The sequence below is a fragment of the Zalophus californianus genome, chromosome 9 (assembly GCF_009762305.2).
Source record: "Zalophus californianus isolate mZalCal1 chromosome 9, mZalCal1.pri.v2, whole genome shotgun sequence".
NCBI classification, from domain to species: Eukaryota; Metazoa; Chordata; class Mammalia; order Carnivora; family Otariidae; genus Zalophus; species Zalophus californianus.
The window spans coordinates 36630495-36655602 of record NC_045603.1 but is presented as its reverse complement, the minus strand read 5'-3'; the positions used below and the strand labels follow the sequence as shown (position 1 = coordinate 36655602).

The 25108-nt window shown below is 37.1% G+C and overlaps 2 protein-coding genes across 7 annotated transcripts in view; one reads left to right on the top strand and one right to left on the bottom strand.

The window, feature by feature from the left end:
• Positions 1-329: 329 nt before the first annotated feature.
• On the bottom strand, positions 330-7023 carry CCDC59 (coiled-coil domain containing 59). The gene is made up of 4 exons (XM_027592478.2): positions 6847-7023; positions 5662-5974; positions 2965-3064; positions 330-824 (listed from the first exon to the last, which is right to left on the bottom strand). The coding sequence occupies exons 1-4, from the start codon at positions 6998-7000 to the stop codon at positions 663-665; spliced, it is 729 nt and encodes a 242-aa protein (XP_027448279.2). The 5' UTR covers positions 7001-7023; the 3' UTR covers positions 330-662.
• The window catches only part of METTL25 (methyltransferase like 25), a 132800-nt gene continuing 114655 nt past the window's right edge, over positions 6964-25108 (top strand). For all 6 annotated transcript variants that reach the window (XR_003519734.2, XR_003519731.2, XR_003519733.2 and 3 more), the window contains exon 1: positions 6964-7443. Coding sequence is in view for 1 of the 6 variants with exons in the window: in XM_027592476.2 (XP_027448277.1) it covers positions 6999-7443 (445 nt within the window). In the remaining 5 variants the exon portion in view is untranslated. The remainder of the gene's footprint in view (positions 7444-25108) is intronic.

The window sequence follows — 25108 nt, the reverse complement described above, 5'->3', positions numbered from 1 at the left end:
ACTGCTAATGTTCGGTGACAACATTCTTCCATAATAGGGTCCCACAGAATCTGAAAACCTTAATTCTTGCTGTGACACTGCTCAGTTTCCAACATCATTCAAGATTTGACACCAACAAGCTTTGTGTTTCCACTTAGGAGAATGTTTGTAAATACCAGATGGAATTCTTACACCAAACTCTACTTTACAAAGACCATGTGGTAATTTGGTGGGGGTAGAAGGTAGCTTCAGCACCCACGTAGCCTGCTCTCAGGTTTCTGAATTTAAAACCGTAACAGCTGATTACTAAATGTAAACATTTCATTGAAATGATTCATTGAAAGCTGTGCTCCGTTATTTTCAAAACATTTTATTTCATCTGAATTTCACATGGTACAAAAATATTACACGCCTAAACATGTTCAAATAGAAAAAGTTCTTTCAGTTCTTTGGGCCACCTTCCTTGAAAGGCAAATAAATAAGAAACAAATCATATTATGGAGAGCATACACAGATAATTTTCTTTCACAAGAATAAAAATATTTGGACATTTTATACTTAGTACAGCTTTGTAATCTCTTTTATGTTAACAAATTTAGTTAATTGTTAGGAGGTACAGTACATATACAAAAGAACTCAGTAGAGGGCAGATATTTTAATCCTTAATTAAGAAGATGTCTGATTTAATTTTTTTCTTGTATTTTTTTAAGAAGATACTCCATTTGTAAATTCAAGTTTGGTTGGCCCTTTTTAGTCTTTTTGCTCAATATTTTGAATGCTTCCATTTTCTTCTTTTTATAGAGTCTTTGAGCTTCTTCTCTCTTTTGTTTTCTCTTCTCAAATTCCTAAAATTATTAACATATATACATTCCATTAGTAACAAACAACAGACATATTTCAGTAATTGTGTTGAAATAGCTATCACCATGGAAATGCTTTAGGCTTGTCTTATATTTTGCAAAATGGGAGGGGATATCTGTCACCAAAGTAGTGTACCCTCTTTGCCTTTACACTGTAATGCATGCTACAATACAGAATAATGTAAAATTATTACAAATTTTTAATTCTTTGGATACAACTAAAATGAGAGCACAGAGGAAAGAAGGCATATTTATGTAAGATTTCATCATTTAATTAGATCTGCTAGAGTTAGAAGAGACTAGAGATTACCTATTCTATATAATACAAAAATCTTCACTTTCAGAATATCTGGTATTCTTTTTAATTTGCCATCGGACAGATTTAATTCAGGAAACATTTACTGACTATACACTAGGCAAAACACTGCTAGGCATTATGATTTTGATTAAGACTTATCATGCTCATTTGATTTGCTAAGATAAAGACTCAAATTCATTTGAGCATAAGAAAAATAATTCAAATTTATATGTAAACCGGAAAAGCACTATTTGAAATGCAGAACATTTTACTAAATTAAATATAAAAGTTAAACGAAAGTTCTTAAATAATGCAATATGTACAGTTTTGCAATTTCCCTGGTAACATATACAGCCCCCAAATGACAGTTTGTATTTGCATGGTAACATAATTATCAAAGTGCTTTCCCATCAGAGCATATTCCATTCTTGTAAAACTATCATGCTAGGCTATTATCTTCATCTTACAGATGAGGAGCTGATTCTCAGTGATAATGAAAGTGATCTGCCTCAAATCCCAAATACCCAGTAGAGCCAAGTCTCACATCTAGATCTTGTGAATTCAAAGTCTGATTAGCACTCAAACTTATGATCTCCTATGGCATAGTACTTGATATATTTTAGTAAGCACAAAAGATCTGGAACTTATTTGTGAATTTAGGCATATACAGTCTAATTTACCTCTATGGAGTTCCTCTAAGCAAAGTAAAAAAAAAAAAAAAAATTACAGTCTTACCATCTATTATGGGTCCTTCTTTGATTTCTCGTGGATTGGGTATTAGCTTTTATACTGACATTCGATATCTGTAAATTCTAAGAAACTGTCAATTTTCATGACTACAAAGCCCTAGTATTTATAAAGAAAAATTTAAAAGGATACTAAATGTTTTATAGTATAACGGTCCTTACCTTATCTGGTATACTATTTACAAAGGTGGCAGATATCAGATGGTTGGTCAGAAAAGAGTATAATGTAACAAGCTATGAAACAAATGTCCATTACTTACATAGAGAAATGTTTCTGCTTCACCCTTGTCTACCAGTTTAAGAATCATGAGAATTTTAGATGTTAAACTTCCAGATTCCTTATACAAATTCTTAAAGCTAAGACATAAAATAATGTCAGTGCCATCTTTAAAGTAGGTTTTGATTGATGTGCTATCCTCTTTAAAGTGACAGATTAATATACCTTCAATACAAAAAATAAAAACCACAGAGTAAACAGAATTTTGTTGAAGCTGTGGATAATTTTATTGTACTCATTTGAAAAAGACTTAATTTTGGGTTTCTGAATAAAAAGTGGTAATTTTTTGCTAAGTTAATCTAGGCAGCTTAATAGGCAAGATCAACTCTTTAGAGAAAAGAAGGATTTTATTCTAATGCCTCTGATTTTTACTTACTTCAATGTAATATGATGATAATCATCTATACTTTACTTACATCAGTAGGTCTCAAATTTTATTACACTAAGAATTTCTTGAGGCACTTGTTAAAAGTGCAACTTCTCGGACCATACCCTTGAAAAATGTTGTCTCACATGCTCATAACCTATGAGCAGTGACTTTAAAATCCTATTCTTTTTTTTTTTTTAAATCCTATTCTTGACCAACTAGTATCTCTTCTCAAAGATAATATAAACGATCAAGGAATTTGTTGAAATTCTACAGTTCTGCTCAAACTACTCATTTATTCAGCAAATATTTACAGAGAACATACTACATGCACATACTAAGAAACACAGCTTTACATGTATCTACATTTAGAATACATTTTTATTTTTTTTTAGAACACATTTTTTAAAATATCTAAGTATTTTAAAAGATCTTACTTGTTTCTTAGCAGCACGCTCAGCCTGTACTTGTTCATATTCTTCCTTTGCTTTTTGATTTGATGTTTTCTTTTTATTTTTCTTTGAAATAGTAATGGAGCTTTTTAAGATAAAGAGATGTAAGTCAAAGGATTAAAAGTGACAAAACCAAAATTATGACTCAATTATGTAAAATATAGTACTTGCACAGTAAAATCTCACTGATGCAAATTAATAGAGCAGGGAAGAGAGGCTGGCAGAAAGAGAACAAACCCTTATTAGTAAAATATCCAAATAACATGCTAGAGTTACAGCTTTCAAGACATAATTAAAAAGTGGTAAATGGAGACTCTTGGAGAAATATTTCAACCAGGGACAATACAGAAAGCTTTGAAAGATCCTAAACGTTAACAAACAGGAAACTAACACAATGGCAGAAATGACTGAAAAAGGCATTAAATTGAAGGATGATAGAAGTTATGGATGACATGAACTTTAATCCCAAAGTGCTTTGATCGTCTCTTAATTCATCTACTCAGTCATGAATGACCACACCTTGAAGGTAGTCCCCATTTATAACTATTCTATCTTGGAAGTACTTCTCGGTGTCCCCAGACACTTAGGCGCAGATTCCATCCATTTCCTCAAGCTATCTAATTAAGTAATTAATCTTCTTTCTCCCAGTCTCCCAAATTTTCACTACACCAACTCATAACCACAATAAAACAGGTTTCAGCAGCTGCTTAACAAATGCATAAATTACTCATCACCAGACTCTATGTATTGTCAGTCTTTTCTTTGTTCTTTCATAGTTAAGTACCTAGAAAGAAGAGTAAATAGACTACAATAGTCACTTCATATTCACTCCTTTTTTTCCCCTTCATATTCACTCCTTAACTCTTTGCAATCTGGTGTTTGCTCTCTCCAATGAAACAGTCCATGCCAAGACAGTGGTGACCTTCTCACCAAATATAAAGGTTGAGTCAATGGGCACTATTCAGTCTCATTTAACTGACCATTCACTACTTTTGAAAATTTCACTCCCTTAGTTCTAGTAACATTCTTCTCTCCTGATCATTTTTTTCTTCCTTGCTCCAGGCTTTTCCCCAAGTGTTTCTCTTCTTGGTCTCCATTCTTTAGACAAGCCATGATCATATCCGAGACCATGGCTTTAGATGCCACATGGACGCAAGGTCAAAATCTTAGTAAGGGTTATCTATTAAAATCTCCCCCAAATCACCAATGATTACCTAGACCATAAATCCAAAGACGTGGTCTTAGTCCTGTTTTTCTTGGACTCTACAGTATTTGATAGATGACCAATCCCTATTTTGCACAACTTTCTTCGGCTGACTTCACTGTCTCTGTATTCCCCTTTCTCCAATTATGACAGTTCTATTTAACTTTTTCAATAACTTTTTCCTGCTTTGACCTCAAAATAAGTAATCTTTAAGAATATGATTGTTACTCTCATATCATGTTTCATGGTTTAACCCTCTTCACCTCAATTATTACCAGGAATGACTGAAATCTACATTTCTATATTTGCCAGAGCTTTACATCCATTATTAAATAATATGATGCACAAGCCTACTAAAAAAATTGAATTTCTAATGTCTCTGTCTCTATCTCCATTACACTTTTTCCTAGGTCTTATTTCCTGTTACGTTTACGACAACTAGTTAACAACTTTAAAGTACAGTATTTTAGTGAACTAAAAAGTTACAGTCCCAAGTAACAACTGGATTTTCTGCTGGTTTAGGTTTCAACAGTTTTTTAACTTGAGATATGTGTAGAGAAAGTTTTGTAAGTTAGCTCTTATAAAACCGAAGTGTTATATAGTTGTGCCATTTGTTTTTTAATTGTGACCAAGTCTATGTCCTCTGGAAAAAAAAATCCAGAATAGTATTAACAGCAGCAGTTAACATTCCTGAAGCACTTCCTATGTGCCATTTGCCTTTTTAAGTACCTTATATAAATGAACTCACTTCCCAACATCATAAGATGGGTCAGAGATACCATGGGGTCTACGTGAATAATCCATTCTAGAACTGTACAACATGGCAGCTCTGAATTACATACTTATTATTGTTTCCATTTCAAAGGAGAGAAGAAGACACCAGGCACCAATGTGTCCAGCTCCAGTCTGATATGAACCACTACACTATAATACCTCTCAAAAGTTAGTTTTTTTTCTAAACACATGTTAATAACAGGAGTTAACCATGGTCCAAAAAAATTAAATATACTCAAGAGGCTGAAATCCAAAATCCAGATCTTTTCATTCCAATTTCATTACTTCTTCCATTAACCTAAACTAGCCTCACGCAGTCATTTAAGCTAAAAGAGAGCGTCCCTGAAAATATTTTCACATAATCCACTGTGATTTCTATAATGCTTTAAATAAAAAAAATTCGAATTCCATAAGCTGTCCTATAATCTCTTTCATAAAACACTACTTATATCTACAACAAAGGATTTGAGGGGTGCCTGGGTGGTTCAGTCAGTTAAGCATCTGACTCTTGATTTCAACTCAGGCCATGCATGATCTCATGGTCTTGAGACCGAGCCCCATGTTGGGCTCTGCACTCAGCGGGGAGTCGGCCTGAGATTCTCTCTCCCTCTGCCCCTCCCCCATTTCGCTCTCACTCTCTAAAATAAGTAAAATCTTAAAAAATTTTTTTAAAATAAAGGATTTGAAAGGAAGATAATACATACTTTATTCTTATGCTACATTGTTCTGATGACTGAGGCTGCTCAAAACTACAATGTTCTCCTGACAAAGCTTGGTCGATGTCACACTGTTCCTTTGGCAAAGGTTGATCAGCTTGTTCTTCTGACAAAGGCTGTTCAACTTTTCTAAGTTGCTTCCTGAGTCTTTTCTCTTCAGCTAAATAAAGATGTTTCAGATGCTCAGGGTATCGATCTATGAATTGGGATTCCTGTGAGGTTTGAGCCTTCTTTTCCTTCCACAGCAATTTCTTGTAATTTTGCTGAATCTTCAGTTTTCTTCGGAATGCAAAGCCTTGTCCTATTGAACAATATGTCATAAATTACTTTCTCAGAAAATAAATTGCATGAAAAATGTACCTGTTAATTTAAAATGGAAAACTTTTTACATCATCACATTCACAAGCTAGAATTACACTAATTTGCTTTAAATGTCATTTCAAGAAAACAAGTTTAAGGGAATGGAATGAATAGTATGTTGGTCCTTTGCAAAAAGACCTGGCTAAAATCAGTCATGCACGCTCAGTGATAATCCCAACGAAGAGAAAATGACTATAGTTACACAACTCCAATTTGATTTTGTACCCAGAATCAAAACAAATTCTTTAATACATCTAAAACGATTAATCTAGGTCTTCAATACTTAAAAAAAAACCCTCACATCAAATATTTTACCGTAGAGAAACACTCTACGACTAAACTAATTCCTACGAGAGATGGTGTATGATTTTCTGTACAACTAGCAGTTATGAGAAAGTTGAACTTATTTAAGACTTAAATATTCCAAATGGAATTTGAGGAAACTTGCTCACAGCAAGACAAATAAAAACACAAACTAAAGCGAAGCAAAGGAAGATCGGTAAGAAAAGGCTGGAAAGCTTTGGACCCATAGATGCTCTACGGTTTCATCGGAAAACTGCAGAAAAAAACAATTCTGATTAAGAATGGGGTTAAGTCGGGGGAGACACTTAAAGAATTACTGTTAGCAACACTGACTCATCTTCCCATTCACAGTTCTGGGAGCCCCACGACTTCAGCGGGTTTAAGAATGGCTTTCTCTGCCCCAAGGGGGGCCGGGTCTGGTTCCTAAATCCTTCTTCCCTGCTCCGGCGGGTAGCGTATCCTCCGATTTCGCAGGCCTTAAGATTTGTAACAGGCTGTCCTCTTACATACCCTCGCGAACGCTCCCCGCGAAGGCCTGCGGATGATTAAATCGCCAAGTCCTCTGCTTCACGTTCTTATTCTTGAATCCGACCAAAGAAACTCCTTGGCTACGCGTCTCAAAATTCCCTGCCGACCACTCCGCTACCCGCCTTACCGGCGCCATGGCACACCAACCAACTCGCCAGAAAAACGCAACGGACGCTGTTAAAATACGTCATGAGACAAAAACAATCAATCACCCAACTAGAGTCCAGATCGGAGTTCTATTCATCCGGTCTGTTACTTGCGACCGAGCCCTCGCCTTGCGGCTACGTTTGCGCCACCTACAGCCCGGGAGGGTGAGCGTCATGGCGGCTTCTTTCCCGCTCCCAGTGACCCAGGACCTGTTCACGTTGCGTGCCACGTTGCAGGAGCTGCTGCAGTTCCTGAGGAAAGCCCTGTCCATTTCCAATGCACATACGGTGGACTTCTACACGGAGTCCGTGTGGGCGGAACTGGTCGACTTGCCCCCGGAGACCGTGCTGAGGGTACTGAGGAAGGCAGTGGCAGAGGCGGAGGCCCGGCCCTCGGAGGCGCGCCTCCTGGTGGAAGCTGAGAGGCAATCAGGTAAATGGCAGGTGGGCGGGGCGGGCAGGGAGTGGAAAGACCGTCCAGTCTAGCAAAGCGTCTCCCTAGCGTTAAGAAGAGCGGAAACAGGTGTGCTGCATGGCGGGCAGAGGCTGGCTTGGGGGCCGCGGAAGTGGAGTCAGGTTCTTGGCGGGGTGGGCCCGGGACTTTCTTCCGGATTCTCTGTCCTTGGGTCCCTGGGTATTTCCCAATTTTAAAGAGAACAGGAAATCGCGCAGGGGCGTTTGAGTAATTGGACATTTCTTGACTGGAGGGAAACAAGCAAAACAAGCAGAACAAGGCGGAAGATAAATCAACACTTAATAAAACACACCAAAATAATTTCAAATATTGATAATGGCCAAGAAAAAATAAAAACAGTTCAACGTGATAGCGATTGTGTGAGGAGGCTGCTTTAATTTAGGTGGGCAGAAGCCTGAGAAGGCGCTAGCCTGCCGTGAGCCACAGGAAAGGAATTCAGGTTCTGGGAACCGCAGAGGCACGGAAGAGCGGGGCTGGTTGAGGTTTAGGAGGAAGGTATGACTGACTAGAGCCAGGCACTGGGAAATGGCAGGTGTGATCAGTGTGATGGGAAACATTTGGAAGGACTTAATTTCACTTACGTTTGAAAAAATAATTTTAATAGTTAATTTGGTTATTTGAAGAACAGACTAATGGAGCAGCAACTGAGGCCGGTTAGAAGGTTTTTCAGTAGTACAAGAGATGATTGTATCAGGGATTAGGATGGTAGTAGTGAAGAATTGGAATATGTACTAGTTCACGTGAAACTGTTATAAAGTATCTGCTCTGTGCCATGAATTTTTGTAGGCTCTGTGGTTTCTTGCCCTCGAGAAACTTAGATCCTGCTAAGGTGAGTCCATTTTAGAAGTAGAATGATGAGAGGACTCCATATGGCTCCTACTTTGCTTCTAGGCATTCCCAGCCTTGCCCTTGGTAGTGAACTTTATTCACTGAGCGTTCTCCAAAATGCAAAGTACCACTAGAGTGGCCTTCTGTAACAGGACTTGGTAAATACTGGTTTCTTTAAAGTTACTGTTTCTTGTTGAAAAGTTAGACATCAGTTTGCTCTCATAATACCCAGTACTTATGATAACATGGCAATTTGGAGACTGTGTCTGTCCTGTAAACTGATGTATTTCTAGCACCTAATGAAACACCTGGCTCAGTGTACATTTGTTGAATGAATGAATGAATGAATGACTCGTGGTAGCTTCCCAAAAAAGAAAGGAAACTACAGTTAAATATGAAGCCCAAGACTTTCATATGGGTTTTCACACAATGGAAGAATTAAATTGTTTATATATCCTAGTAATAATAATATTATTTGATATTATTTACCCTGCAGTGTGCTAAATATTTTCTTGCGTATTTTCTTTTTCAACATTTAACATTTTTACATATATCAGGCTTTCAAGACGGGTTCTGTTTTCCACTATTTGTGGAATTGCAACTTGAAGTTTACAGTTTGCCAGGGTCACAGCAATGGAGATTCCAGCCTGGGTCATCTGAGGTTTTCACCACGGTGATAAAAGTTTACTCTGAATTATTTAGGAGTAAATTACAAAGGCCATTTATTACAAAACCAACGTTTTTATGACATGAATACATTCCTTATTTTTTGTTTTGTTTTTATTGTTTCCCCTTTAAAAATGTAAGAATTGTTTTGTTCACTGCTGTATCCCTAGTACAATGCTCGGTTAAATGGTTAATAATATTTGGCGAATGAATGAATTATACTACTTATTCATTATCTTGGGCTAGGAATAGAATATTACCATCTTTTGGGAAAACCTTACAACCAATTTTTTATTTATCCAACAATGGAAACTAGACTACATTGTTTATTTTTGAAAAGTTTCTGACCTTGCAAACTTTTATACAAAATATTCAATTGTACAAATGGTCAGCTGCCTGTAGTATTAAAAAGAATGAATTTTATAGCTTGTAAGGAATACTAATTTTTATTCACACTAAGTTTCTCTATCACTATATGAGGTCTGTTTGTGTCAGAGAAGAGCAGTTTTTGCTCTTTGACTATATTTGTATCTTATTAAAGCTTACATCACATGGTTGCTATGTACAGTATAATTTAGTAGTTAAATTTTTAGGCTTTTGTTCAGATGTGGTTCAAATTCCAGTTCTACCACTTACTAGCTCTATCACCTTGGGGAAGTTTGTTCATTCATTCACTAAGTGTCTCCTGTGTGCTAGGAGCACTTTACTAGGAGCTAGGGAAATAGCAGCAAATAAAACAAACAACAACGCCTACCTTCATCTTGCTTGCATTCTAGAGGGAGAAGGCTTTTTTTTTTTTTTTTTTTTAATAATGCCACAGAGAAAAATCAAGTAGAGAGGGAAGAATAGATAGGGGAAGTGCAGGAAGAAAGTATGCTTGCAATTTTAAATAGGTTGTTCCAGCAAGAATTCATGTAGATAACTAGAAAAGAAACCTAGATAAGGAGAAAAATGAGTCATGAAGCTATCTGGAGGGGAAGTGTTACCGAGAGAAAGGAAGTGCAAAGGCCCTGAGATGGGAGCATGCATGGTGTGTTTAAGGAGGACCAAGGAGACGAATGGATTTCCATCAGGGACTCACCAGAAGTACGGTTTTCTGCTGGTTCTGTATGAGGAGTTACAAATAAACATAATTCCCAGAGCTGCACTGAGTTAGTGCATGGTGTGTGAAAGTACACTGGCAGTTTGGCCCAATCATATGGTGTTTTATGAGACCAAGTTGTTTCTGAAGATCCTCGGTGTAGCTATGTTAGTAGATTTCACTTGCCAGGTGATGTTATGGCCTAGTCAGCATCCTGAAAGTTTCTTCAGTGTCTGTCTAAAAAGAACTAGAGAAAAAACCTTAATTCTCTAAAATAAAAAGGAAAAATGTTGAAAATAACTGTATTTTATGGGTATAAATTACAAGTGTTATGGATTGAATTGGGCCCTCCCAAAATTCATGTGTTAGAATCCTAACCCCCCCATTGTGACTATATTTGGAGATAGGGCCTTTAAGGAGACAATTAGGATTAAATGAGGTCAGTAAGGGTGGAGCCCTAATCCAACAGGAAGAGGAAGAGACATCAGGAGGGCACACACAGAAAAAAACTGTATGAGGACACAGTGAGAAGGCAGCCATCTGCAAGCCAAGGATAGAAGTTTCACCAGGAACTATCTCTGCCATCACCTCTATCCTCCAGAACTGTAAGAAAATAAATTTCAGTTGTTCAAGCCACCCAGTCTGATATTTTGTTATGACAGCCAGAGCAGACTAATGCAATGGGCTTTGCAGACAAGACTGCCAGGGCTCAAATCCTGGCTCCACTTCTCGTTAGTTTTGTTAACTTGGACTTCAACTCTTTGTGCTTCAATTCCTTATCTGTAATAGGGATAATTATAGTGCCCATTGATGGGGTACTGTGAAAGTAACATTAGTTAATACAATAATGCCTAACAGATAACAGCACTTAACCCATTCATTTATTTGACTCCTGTTTATTGAGTACTTTATACCTACAAGGCTCTGTTCTAGGCCCTTACAATTATGATCCTGGATGCAACAGAATTCCTGCCACATAGAGCGTATGTTTAAGTGAGAATAGATACATAGTAAACCGTATTTATATATGGTATATGTATATATAAATATAAATAAATGAGATCAAGTGGCAGTAAATACAATGAGGAAGAGCAAAGCAGGGAAGGGGAAGTGAAGATGATGGGTATATCGTAGAGATGGTATTTTAGATTGGGTGATCAGGGAAGTCTTCTCTAGCAAGACAAAATTTGAACAGAAACTTGGAGAAAGTGAGGGGAGCCAGTCATGCAACTAAGTGAGGGAGGTGTTTTAGGCCAAGTGAAGGGCAAGCTGGAGTGTGCTGGATGTGTTGGAAGCACAGGAGAATGGTCCAGGGGAGTCTGCTAAGAGATAAAGTTTGAGAGGTGGTCTGGGGCAACTTTATTTTGTTTATTTTTTTTAAAGATTTTATTTATTTATTTGACAGAGAGAGACACAGCGAGAGAGGGAACACAAGCAGGGGGAGTGGGAGAGGGAGAAGCAGGCTCCCCACTGAGCAGGGAGCCCAATGATGGGCTCAATCCCAGGACCCTGGGATCATGACCTGAGCTGAAGGCAGCCGCTTAATGACTGAGCCACCCAGGCGCCCCAAGGGGAGGGGGGCAACTTTATATAGAACTTTGCAGGCCATATGAGGGCTTGACCTTTACTCTGAGCAAACTGTAATGCTCTTCAAGGATTTTGTGGGGGGTGTGATACGTGATTTATGTTTTAAAGGTATGATTCTGGCTTCTGTGTGGAGAAGAGGCTTTCAGAAGGGGAGGGTGGAAGCAGGAAGACAGGATATGAGGCTAATAACACAACTTCACGTATTGGCAACTTGAAGAAGTCAAATAGTTTCTCTAGCAGATAATAATGATAAACAGTGGCCAGATTATTAAAAAAGAAAACAACTACTGGAAGGTTCTGGAAGATGACCAAAGGTAGGTGATAAGAATTTACCATAGAAGGTTTCTACTAATTGGGTAAGAACTGGGGATTAATGGCTTTCTTGCTTTATTTTGTGCTCCGAGCCCGGCTAGATCTGGCAGTGGAAAGCTGCATCCTTACCAGATCATGGTAGTAATAACAAAGTTCAGAGATAGAGCAGATGGAAATTTAAGGGGTATATTCTGGAAGCAGGACAGCTACAGAAAGGGCTGAGATCTAAAATGTAAGCTCTGCCCTGGATGACTTCTAAGTTTAGAGGTCACATGCATGGTCACATGCAGAGTCCAGCATTATTGCTGGCAAAACTAGGGGGATAGTGAACCTTTGAGAGAGAGTTTCTGGCAAGATTTGCAATTTTACTGCACCTTTGACAGAGCATATTTCCCAGAGTGTACACAGCATTGGTGGCAAAAATTAGGAGCCTGATTGAATTCATGTATTTGAGGAAAGAATTCAAGGCTTGTAGAGCAAGTGGAAATTTGGGCTGGGGAATCCTGGAAACAAAGGTAACCACAGAGAGGGTGAGCCCTGCAATCTGACTATAAAATCTACCCAAATCCTTGTCTGCTGCTGAACTGCACAGGTTCAGGGATCCCCTCTGGGGGCAGGCTAGTAAATTGGTAATTGAGCAGAGACATCAGCGCTTCACACTGATGGGAGATAGATTTCACAGTTTGAGTCCAGACGGATTAATTTCAACTACAACAAAACCCTTAGAAAACAAAATGGATTCACTACAACAAATTATCTGCAATTCTGCTTTTTAACCCAAAACTACTAGATGTGCAAAGAAACAGTGTGATTCATATTTAGGAAACTGATTCCAAGTGAGCCCTGATGTTGGATTTAAGTAGCTTTGTTCACAGAATTAAAGAATAATGTGACCCAGGGGGAAAAAAATGAGTTAATAGGAGCTCATTAACACCAGCACCAACTAGCCACCAATGTGAGATATCATGGAGGCAAACCCACCAGCCTCAATCAAGCCTTCAGCAACTGCAGCAGCCCAGCCAACATCTTGGCTTGTTTTGTCTATGCTCAGACATGATAATGGAGTAGTCATGGTCACAGACCTTGTCTGATATTGGTTGGTGTACTGTGACATTTTTTTGTATTCAGTAGGGAAGACTGTGACCTGTATGTCAGTGCCAAGACAATTATGAGCTGACATCTGTCTGTCACAGCTGATTTTTTTTTTGCTTTTTCAGAAGTAAAATTTTACCTGTTTTGCAGAGTTGTAGTCAAGATTAAAGATGATGTACTATCGCACCCAATGTAGAACTGGGAATATAGCATGGGCACAATAAATTGTGGCTGTAAATGATGATGATGGTCATGATGATGATACTTAATAGTGGTGATGGTGTCTTTCCTTGAAAGACGTATAAATTGTCAGGAACTTCTGGAAATGTATATGCCCCCTGTAACAACCTCTATTCTCTGCCATATTAACAAATGTCACACTGTTGTCATTGTCCACTGGCTTGTCTGTAGTTACAACTACATCATTAGCCATATACACCAAAGTGCAGTGTTTGCTTTTTTCATTGTTTTATTCTTAGCACCTTGAACAGATTCTGGCATAGAGCTGAGGAAAGTAAATGATTCTTAAAGAATGAATGAAGTGATCTCACTGATATGTGGAATTTAAGAAATAAAACAGGATCATAGGGGAAGAGAGGAAAAATAAAACAAGATGAAACCAGAGAGGGAGACAAACCGTGAGAGACTCTTAATCATAGGAAACAAACTGAGGTTTGCTGGAGGGGAGGAGGTGGGGGATGGGGTAACTGGGTGATGGACATTAAGGAGGGCATGTGTTGTAATGAGTACCGGGTATTAAATGACTGATGAATCACAGGCCTGTACCTCTGAAACCAGTAATGTATTATATGTTAATTAACTGAAAATTAAATAAAAAGTGTTCAAAGAAAAAACAATGAAGTGAAGCATAGAACTATAATGAGTGTTACTGAAGGTATCCCTTGAAATGTGATACTGAACTAGACAGCTATTATTTCTGGTGTGATCTCTGTTTATACTATGTTTATTATTGTTGTTTATATATGATTTGTTCCAAGTATTTTAATTTGAGGAGTTAGAAATCAGTAATTATTTTTTTCCCTGTGTGAAAAGGTCATACTTCTTTCAGCACGTTGCAAATTATAACAAGATACCCTGAGAATTTGAAGGTAAAATCAAGACAGGCATCATTCCAGGTTAAAATTTCTGAAGGTCATTACATAAGTAGGTGAGATTAACCATCTGCAGGAAAAAACCACCAGAGATGGCTTCTAAATGCTTTGCTGGTAGGACAAAGGGGTTTCCTGTATCTCATCTCAGAGGTAAGATTTTGTTATACCCCCTTCAAGGGAACAAGGCTGTGTCTTTAGGAAGTAATAACTAGGTATATAAATCTGTAACATTCTCAAATCATCTCTTGGTCTTCAGAAATTTATTGGTTTTCATAACGTCTAGAAAATTCTTCTAAAAAACAGAGAAAAATGATAGTCTGAGTTAGGGTAGCCAAAATGTTTTATGAAGTAGAAATAGATCTAGAATACAGAGACAACCAGTTATCCAGCTTGATTAAAATTTTAAGAATATCTGTCTTTATTCTAATTGTAATTTTAAAATTAGGAGACTGTCCTAGCAAATGAATGATATGGGTTATTATTATAAATATATTTCTCAGTGTATATTAATAAATTTGTATTTCGATTTCTTGTAACTTTGTTTAGAATCTGTTGTGGAAAACTCTTCGGCTCTCAGGAAATCCAGTTTCTATACCTGCAAGCCATCCTTGGTGACTGCCAAAGCCCAGGGCTGCTCTAAGACCCAGCCTGAGCCTCCAGGGCCTCTCTTGACTCCCTTCTTCCAGCTTCTTGAGGCCATATGCTACTTCTCCTGTTTCTTATTATTGTCACTCAAATGACCCTTACCGGGATTGGATGCTGAGTAAATGTTTAGAATTGGTTCCTTTTGGTGAGCATCTATATAACTAATTTACTATCATTTTAATTGAACAACACAGAAAGTGTATGCCTATGATAGGTTATTATTTTGTTGAGCTTTCTCTTAAATTATTTTTGTTGCATCTTAATAGACTACATTGCTTCTTGGCCATCCTAAGTAGTTTTTGTTGGTGGTGGTGATGGTGGTGATTGTGGTGTATTGACATTGTGCTAACGTTTAATTCAAAACACATGAAGCCAGAAAATGTGTTTGAAATATAAAATGAAAACAACAGAGAAATAATTAGTGTCATCTGTTTTACTCTGTTGTGTTCAACTTTATTCATTCACTCTCCTAATGTATTTTCCTGAACTCTATTTTCCCTTTTTCAGTTTTTCTGGATCTTTTTAGGAGACTTCAAGTGTGGAAATGATAAGACACCATAAGATAGTGGCAAGTGTCAGCTCTGTTCCTGGGTTGCTACTGTAATTGTAAGTAAGGGAGAGTAACAAAGGAAGCAAGTCTGGGAACCCAGAATAATTTGTTATCATATTTTGTTTATTTGATATATAGAAAGTGCTTTCAGATTGTTCCTTTTAGATGATACCATTTAGAACTTGAATTTATATTCTAGTTTTCAGTGTATCCTCCCCAAGTTTTGATTCCCCACTCTTACATCTTTCCATTATTAAGATGCTCAGTAAAACAAAGTTCATGAAGATTCCTCTCATTTATAGCATTTTTTTCCCTCATTCTACTTAAATTATGCTTATCTTTAGCCAGTCAGAATAAATTTGAGTGCCTTCTGTGTGTTTAGATATTCATTTTGTGTTGTTGTTTATTTAAATTTTGTCATTACCCTTTCACTGGAAGCTTGCAATTATGGTAACCTATCGTTATGGCTTATCATGATTTAGACTCTTCTCCTGGTTTATAAAAACACCCTGCTTGCCTGCATGGCTTTTTAACTGCTAGGGTCTGCATTCGTTTTTGTTTTTTGACCTCATCACCTCAGTGGTTAAAGAGCTTCTCTATAAATGGCATTAATAGTCTTCCTGTTATTTGAGCTCATAATCTGTCAACTCTTCTTCCTCAATTTCTCTTGCCTCTGCTGTTTCCCATTCCCATAGCAATAGTTCAGTTCCCTCCTTTTTAAATCTTGCAGCAGAATTTTAGCAATAATTTTGAGCTGTTATTCTTGCCTTCAGACTCTATATTTCAGTTGCTTCTCCATTCAGACTGCTCTCCGGTTATCTTCCAGAATCATACTTCTGGTCCTGTCATTCCTCTCCTCAAAAGCCATCCATAGGTCTGCATTTCCTGTAAAATAAAGTCCTTCACCTTTTGGCCTTATCCACTATCTCCTCTCCAGCTGGAGCCTTGGCTGTTAATGTAAGCAAATAAGAGGCAGCATAGGAAAAATACAGGTTTTGTGGTCATTACATTTAATTTTGAATCCTGGCTCTGATACTTTACTGCTGTATTATCTTGTGCAAGTTGTTCAGCTTTAGAGCCTCAGTTTTCTCATTTGAGAAATGGGAATCAATTCCTGCCCTGTAAGGGCTATGTAAAAGTAAATGAAATAGATGTTAAAACCTACCATGTGAGTAGGCATTTAATAAATATTAGTAATCCTCTCTATATTCTACTCCCCTCAGATAGGGGCAGACTGGGCCCAGAGTCAGAAGACCTGGATAATCCATCGCTGAATCTGAGTAGCTGTGTATCTTGCACAGACATTTAACTGTAGGCCTTAGTTTCCTCATCTAAGAAGTAACCGCCTGGGGTGTTCCTCAGTGAATGAGGTGGAAAATAGCTGCCCACAGTCTCACATGGCTTATCGACATGTCTTACATGACTGATAAATGTTAAATGTTTTTTTTTTCAGCCAAGATTTCAGAATTGACAGATTTAACATATGCATATGCATACACACACACACACACACACATATCTGGAATTGTAGCTTCTCTTGGAATAAAAATCAGAAGATCTGGCTGTTTTGTTGCATATCTCTGTGTGGCAAATAGCTCCTTTTATACCCTCAAGGGTACCCTCATCCCCTAGCTAGCATCACCATCTGAATTTCCCTGACCCTCCAAAGTACTAGAGATTATGGCTCTTGGTTTGTGGCCTCCAGTCAGTTTCCTTGTATCCCCTGAAAATGAGTTCAGGAGTTTGGTTCACATTCTTGAAGGAGACTGGCAACCAAAAATAGTATGGATCACTTGGCTAAAAGTTATCTCAGGTTGCTTCTCCCATTCTTAAGTCCTGTGGAATGTAATGATTTAAAATTTTTATCTCCAGACCTTCTTAGTCCCTGGTGTTAAACCCATGATCATGTTGAGGGCCTGGGTCAACCTGAATCTTGAGATGAAAAAGCATATGACCAGTCATAATTGGGTCAGCCAAGTTAATAGATTTTTGAACTGCCCACGTGATCTGAGTCCAGATCAACTTTAATTATGAAAATGGCTGAAATAATTTGATGTCAGTTCTCACTTCTAAGGTATATCTTCAACCATAGTTGAAGGGAGGTTGTAGAAGGTCAGAAAAAGGTCAGAAAGTCAGAAAAACGTATTACAGCCAGTTTCTGGACACTAGTCTGTTAAATTATTTGGAATCATTCTTCCCTGGGACACTCTTACCTTTGTGATAGTCTATAGAGTTAAGTATGGACCTGGGGCAAGATGATGACAATGGAAATGCAAAGGAAGTGATAGTTTTAAAAGAATTTGTACAGAGAAAATTGGTAGTTCTTGGTGACTGATATTTATATAGGGCTTAGGGAAATGGAAAAATCAAAGATAATTCCAAGATTTTGATTTTGGAAATGTCTTTGGAAGAATAACGATGAATGTACCATTGACAAAATTAGGAAAATTGGGAGATGGAGCTCTTTGGGGAAATAATGCATTTAGTTTCAAATATATTGTATTTAAAGTCTCCCAAATAGAGATAATTAAGATTTAAGATTTCACATTCATTGCTTTTCAGTCATTTACCTACCGCCTTACATTTTTAGAATTAGTTTACATGTTTTATTTGAATAGTATAAATTATCACTTCTCTAGGATATAAGGAACAGGTGTTGATTGAAACGAATTTAACCCTACTGATAGTTCAGAGGTAACAGGAAGAGATAAGCAATCCTCGAGCATTGCTTCTATCATCTCTACAAGCTCAGTATTCTTCAAAATTTGCTGTGGTCATTAGAGTTAAGAATAGGTCAATAGTCTCTAAGCCTTACAACTTTTGGGAGCAGGATTATTTTTATATCCTAATTTATTTTTGCAGAGATTACTTAACATTTTCTTAGTATAACATGATGCTAGGTGTTGTGGTTGAATACAAAAGTGAACTGAGTTAACCTCTGTCTTTAAAAAAATCGCATTCCAATAAGAGAGAAAAGACATCAGTAATTTTAGTACAAAACAAAATGGAAAGATGGATGTTTTCCTTTCTAAGCAGAATTTTATTCTAGTTTCTTCCCATTTGATACAGTCTGAGACTTACAGTATTATACTTTCTAGACTAAGTGATCTATGAAAATCCTATGTTCTAAGCATTGCCCAAGAAAATGCTTTATTATCTAGATGTTATAATATGTAATTGTTATATATAATATAATACATATATGTTATTGTTTATTTTTTACATTTTATTTATTTATTTGACAGGGAGAGAGAACGAGGCAGGCAGAGGGAGAGGGAGAAGCAGGCTCCCCACTGAGCAGAGAGCCTGATGTGGAGCTTGATCCCAGGACCCTGGGATCATGACCTGAGCCAAAGGCAGATGCTTAACCAGCTGAGCCACCCAGGTGCCCCAATAGAAGGGTCACTTTTAATCAGACAAACTTTAAAATGTATAAATTATTTCTACTTTTTTTTTTTTTAAGAGAGAGCAAGAGAAGTGGGAGGGGCAGAAGGAGAGGGAGAGAGAGAGAATTTTAAACAGGCTTCATGCCCAGCATGGAGCCCAATGTAGGGCTTGATCTTAAAACCCTGAGATCATGACCTGAGTGGAAATCAAGAATCGGGCACTTAACCAACTGAGCCACCCTCGTGCCCCAAATTACTTCTACTTCTGTTAGTTCTTTTCAGTCTTCCTTGCCATCACCAGCCCACCCTGTTCACTTAGTATGTGCATTTGGCTTAAGTTCACTTACTTATTCTTTTGTCAAAAAATAAAATATGTGGTTCATTCTTCTCCTGGATCAGGTGGTGGTATGTATCACTTGAAATGTCTCTGGGACTGTGCAAACAAGCAACAATTTTGGCTTTTTCATTCGAGATTTAAATTTAGATTGTGCAAATTTATTTAAAACCATCTATTATTTTTTATTTTTTAAAGATTTTATTTATTTATTTGACAGAGAGAGACACAGCAAGAGAGGAAACACAAGCAGAGGGAGTGGGAGAGGGAGAAGCAGGCTTTCCGCCGAGCAGGGAGCGCAATGCGGGGCTTAATCCCAGGACACTGGGATCATGACCTGAGCTGAAGGCAGACGCTTAATGCCTGAGCTACCCAGGCACCCTAAAACCATTTATTATTATTATTAACATATATTTTGTCAAATGGAACAGACTGACCGATATGTTTTGGTACCTTAAATTATTTATTTGTTTTGCTTAGACGGGCATTATCTAAAAAAGCCAGTCTAGAAACTTGGACCATCAACACTGAGGTTTTGCTTAATAATAAAAATACTGAAGGGGCGCCTTGGTGGCTCAGTCGTTAAGTGTCTGCCTTCAGCTCAGGTCATGATCCCAGGGTCCTGGGATCAAGCCCCACATTGGGCTCCCCGCTCTGTGGGAAGCCTGCTTCTCCCTCTCCCAGTCTCCCTGCTTGTGTTCCCTCTCTTGCTGTGTCTTTCTCTGTCAAATACATAAAAAAATTTAAAAAATCTTTAAAAAAAAAATACTGGAGAGGAAAAGGGTATCTTTTCAAAGTTAGATTAACTTCAAAAATATAAAATTTATGTTAAGAATTAATAGCTCTCGCTCGGGGCACCTGGTGTGGCTCAGTCAGTTGGGTGTCTTCCTTTGACTTGGGTCATGGTCCCAGGGTCCTGGGATTGAGCCCCGCATCAGGGCTCCCTCTCCCTCTGCCACTCCCTTGCTTGTGCTCTCTCACTCTTTCTCTGTCAGATAAATAAATAAAATCTTAAAAAAAAGAGAATTAATAGCTCTCTGCCAATAGGAAAGAAAGAATAATCTTAGGTTGTTTTGGTAGTCACTACTTGGTTTTCATGTTTTGAACATTTGAAATGATCTCTGGAAGCCAGAGGAAAAATACTTGGTTGAATTGCATGTTATAATATTAACGTTTACCAATATACAAGGTGAAAAATTGGTAAAATACAGTGATTCTTAATCTTTCAGGTCACAAATCCCATTAAAAGGCTGTATTAAATAAATGCTATAGAACCTCTTCCTCAAAAAACAAAACAAAACGGTATCTATGTTCATAAATAGACATAAAACTACATAGAGCTTTGGGTGATTCGTAAGCTCCTTTAACTCTTAGACCTCAAGGTAAGAATCAGTGGTTGAAAGTGTTACTAATACTACAAAGCTCTTTGAATTCTTCTTGATTTAGACCAACACTTGTGCTCATTCTTCGTTTTTTCTTGTAACTTTTTGTTCCTTATTATGAGCTATTTATATATTTGCGAACATTCATTTAATCTTTCTTTTCAGTTGTATAGTCTGTCTTTATTCCTTTTTTTAAGTTTATTTTTTTCCCTTTTTTCAGTTTTTGTTTAAATTACAGTTAGTTAACATTCAGTGTAATATTATTTCAGGTGTACAATATAGTGATTCACCATTTTCATATACACCTGGTGCTCATCACAAGTGCCCTTCTTAATCCCCATCACCTACCTATTCGCCCCCTCCCCCAGTAACCATCAGTTTGTTCTCTATAGTCTGTTTCTTGGTTTGCCTCTCTTTTTTCGCCTTTGCTCATTTGTTTTATTTCTTAAATTCCACATGTGAATGAAATCATATGGTATTTGTCTTTCTTTGATTGACTTGTTTTGCTTAGCATGATGCTCTCTAGCTCTCTCCATGTTGTGGCAAATGGCAAGATTTCGTTCTTTTTGATGGCTGAATAATATTCCGTTGCATTTATACACCACATCTTCTTTGTCTATTTGTTGGTCAATGGACACTTGGGCTGTTTCCATAATTTAGCTATTGTGGATAGTATCAAGTGCTGAAAACAGTCCCTCCTTTTGTTAGGGGAAGCTGCATTTCAGATGCGGCTATGGATTATCAGACCCTTATCTCTAGGCAACACCCATGGCAGTTACTGAATCTCAGTTCTTCCCTCTTAATTATTGAAACCAAAATGGCAATCTTAAAGTTTAGGTTGACATTTTATTTCTTTATACTGTTTGTAGCCACCTTGAATAATGACCCCTAAAAAATAAAATTGATTTGATTTTATTAATTATATGCACCATTACAAAAGTTAAGTAAAGAATAAGATCTGCTGGAAGTGTGGTAGGAACTAGATAGACAAAAGTGTATATTTAATGCAAATTCCTTTTGCATGTTCCTTCTACTTGGCAAATGATTATAACTAAATTTGGTTAAGAGTAGAATAGACATATCTATTTTGTATTAATGTTGAAATGTAAGTAATAGAGTTTAGTTAACAATAGCATATGAAAGCTGAAGTTAATGAAATGCATAATGAGAAAAAGTACAATTTTAAGACAGAGTTGTGACTTAACTTTACTCTCTCAAAATGCATTATTTGTAATTAATTAGGCTTACAATTACATTTTGCCTGGGAGAAAAGTTCTTTGTGTCCTGCCTCAAACAATAAATAAACTGGAAAGTCTAGTTTTGAAGGCTTGGAAATCTAGGTCCGGGCGCCTGGGTGGCTCAGTCGTTAAGCGTCTGCCTTCGGCTCAGGTCATGATCCCAGGGTCCTGGGATCGAGTCCCACATCGGGCTCCCTGCTCTGCGGGACGCCTGCTTCTCCCTCTCCCACTCCCCCTGCTTGTGTTCCTGCTCTCGCTGTCTCTCTCTCTCTCTGTCAAATAAATAAATAAAATCTTTAAAAAAAAAAAAAAAAAAAAAAAGGAAATCTAGGTCCAAGTCAATGTAGAGAAAAAAAATATTTGTCTTCTCTGTAAGAGATCAGTGGTAATGTTAGTAAGATACTGGCATGGTTGAGGCACTGTGGGTGGTAGAACCAGTAGAGGTGTTTAGAAGTGACAGTCAAAATAGGAAATGAGATGTCTGTGATAGGAACAAGAGAAGAACAGATGGATTTCAAAGCACTTATTGGTTGATTTTTAAGGTATCCTTTACAATTATAACATCAGTTTTTAAAGTTTTGCAATCTGGAATTCTGTATTTTGGTAATAAAAATCATACTTGATTTATTAAATTTAAAATTTATTGATTTTTTAAATTTAAAATTTACAAATATTTTAGTTACTCTTAAATGCTTCTATTTTAAATGGAGTTTGAAGTTGTTGGATTTCTCGTACTCTATCTCTTGGTTTTGGTTATTTTCTGAAAATAGAGACTTTTGATAGTAGAAAATTAAAACAGTAAAACTTGAGACTCAACATCAGGTCTTTAAGGCATAGTCAAGCTTGTAACCTACCTATTAAATTTCATATTAAATCCTGTGAGAAGTATCATTAGTATTAAAATTCTCTCCTATACTTTAAAGCTGATCCTACGATAGTGTGCCTAGTGTTAACCATTGGGCTCACAATATTGGGTAATTCTTGCTGCCGTCCTATCTAGAATGTAGAACCCAGGTTTGGCTCTTGGACTCCTATGTCGTGTCTCAAGTTACAGCTCACCTGTCCCTAGTTGTACCTTCATTTTAATGACGGAGGTCTTACACCCAAGTACCAGACCCTAAACCTCCTTTCTCCCAGCAGGTTCATTTAGGAACTGGGTGTATGTATTGATCTTTCTTCCATAGTAACCTGTATGGTATTCTGGGCCTAAATAATTGAGCGTTTCCAACGTTCTATTCCAACAGTATAGACAGTTACTTAGTTTGGACTCAAGGTTTGAGGTTGCCTATTATGTTCTAGGCTCTGTATTAAGATGATATGCGTGTGTGTGTGTGTGTACGCATGCACATGTGCACATCTGTGTGTACTTACATGAAATACTGTGTACATATTCATGTATGTGTGTGTGTATTCTTTAACAACATTATAAAACATGTATTTTCTTCCTGTTTTATAGATAAATCAAGTCTTAGAGCAGATAAATAAATTACTCATGGCTGCACAGGGATAGACAGTCTGAGAACCACAATTCAAAGCTAGTTCTTGCTCATTCAAGTACTCATTTACTCATCGGGTACTTACTAAGTACCAGGCGTTAGTCTAGGTTCTGAGGAATCAGTAATGAATAAAAATCCTTGTCCTCTTGGATCTTACTTGCTATGTCAGATGGTGATAAGTACTGTGAAAAATAAGAGATCAGAGAGGGTAAGGGATGAATGGGGTTGCAGTTTTAAACAGAATTGGAGAAATTTTCCCTGAAATAGTGACATTTAAGCAGAGACCTAAAGGAAGTGAGAGTGAGCCATGAAAATACCTGAGAGTAGATGGTCTTGGACTGAGTTAAAAACAAGCATGGAGGCCTGAGTAAGCGCATCCCTTGTGGGGTCTCAGCAGACTTCTACTGGGGAATTTCTGGGCCCCCTGGAATCCACATTGAACACTTAGTGTCCATGTGCTTTGTAAATGGTTAAGACACATATCCCATAAATGAATCTCAAATTAGCTTTATTCAGGTTCATTTATTACCTTGCACATAGTAAGCATCTTGGAATTATTTTTTATCAGGTTTACTTTTTGTTTACCAAATCAATTTCTAAATTGTTTCTTTGTATGATATTTTTCTTTTCCTTCAAATTAAACTATGAAAATGGTCTGTTACAGTTAAAATATGTAGTTAGATTTTCCTATTTCTATATTTAATTTCATTTTTAGTTTTATAAGTAATTAAATGTGAAAATGCTTTTGAAATGGTTACATATATTTTATATATACAATATGATGTGAATATTGGCACAGTAAGAACATGCATGTCAATTCTTTGTTAATTTTACTTTATTCTTTCTAAGAGTATGGTTTACATGTTGAAATGACATATTGTTTCATTTCAAATGCAACCTGAAATTACTCTGAAGTAGCATAGGCAAAAAGTTTCCTAGTATGTAATTGGGTGATAGAAATTAATTTTTAAAAATTGCAGTATATATATTATTTTCTTCCTTACATAAGTGATAGGATTATAGAGATATGCAAACATTTATAAAATTTAATGCATCCCATCTATAATTTTCAAGTTCAACAAGACAGACTTTACCTTTTGGTTGAAGTCTACTAAACAAGTATAAAAGATTAAAGCCTAAGTCATTCATTGTAGAAGTCACAGCCTTAAAATGTTCAGTTAAATTTGCATTGAAAATAAGGAAATTTCCGTTTTAGAAAACATGTTCAATTCAACTCAGCCAACACTTATGAGCACTTATTGTGCTTATGGGAGTTTTATTGATAAGAAAAAAAATCACCTGTGAAGCTATTCCAATAGCACTGGTGAGAGTTAATAGAGTTTGAACTCTGGTAGTGATAGTGGGGCACGGGGAAGGAGGGTGGTTAGTTCCACAACGAAAGACATTTTTACATTAAGATTGATGGATGGCTGGATATGTGGACTGAGGGCACAGGGAGCATTTAAGATAATGTAAAGACTTAACTTCAGCACTGAGTGAGCAAGTACATTATTAAACAAGATAGGAAGTAGGAGAAAGGAAAGATTTGGAGAGCATGAGAATGTGCATTTCAATTTTGAACCTTTTGAATTAGAGGCATCTGTAGGATATTCATGTAGAAATGAATATAATACATTTCCATGTCCTTTGAAGATTATTATTAAGAGGGCACTGTTGATTTTTCTTGAAATTCTGGGCCATGGGACAGTTCTAGGCTGTGTGATAGCAATAGTGACCTTTGTCCTAACTCCTGTAACATGGTTAAACCTCAAAATTTAGCACATAATTATATTTTATCTTGTATCATATTCTAAATAGCTCTTGTCTCACCTTATGATTATTGACATTAGGGCTGAGATGAGATTTCATTCTAACAGGCTCAGCAGTGCTATGGAAGTCCTCCAACTGGCCTCA

Bases quoted from the DNA above. Each gene is read 5' to 3' on its own strand.
- CCDC59 (XM_027592478.2), bottom strand. From the start codon at position 7,000: ATGGCGCCGGTAAGGCGGGTAGCGGAGTGGTCGGCAGGGAATTTTGAG. The intron at 5,975-6,846 runs GTATGTAAGAGG...ATTGTTCAATAG, and splicing joins CGCGGGGAGCGTTCGCGAGG to GACAAGGCTTTGCATTCCGA. The intron at 3,065-5,661 runs GTATGTATTATC...TATCTTAAAAAG, and splicing joins CAATGTAGCATAAGAATAAA to CTCCATTACTATTTCAAAGA.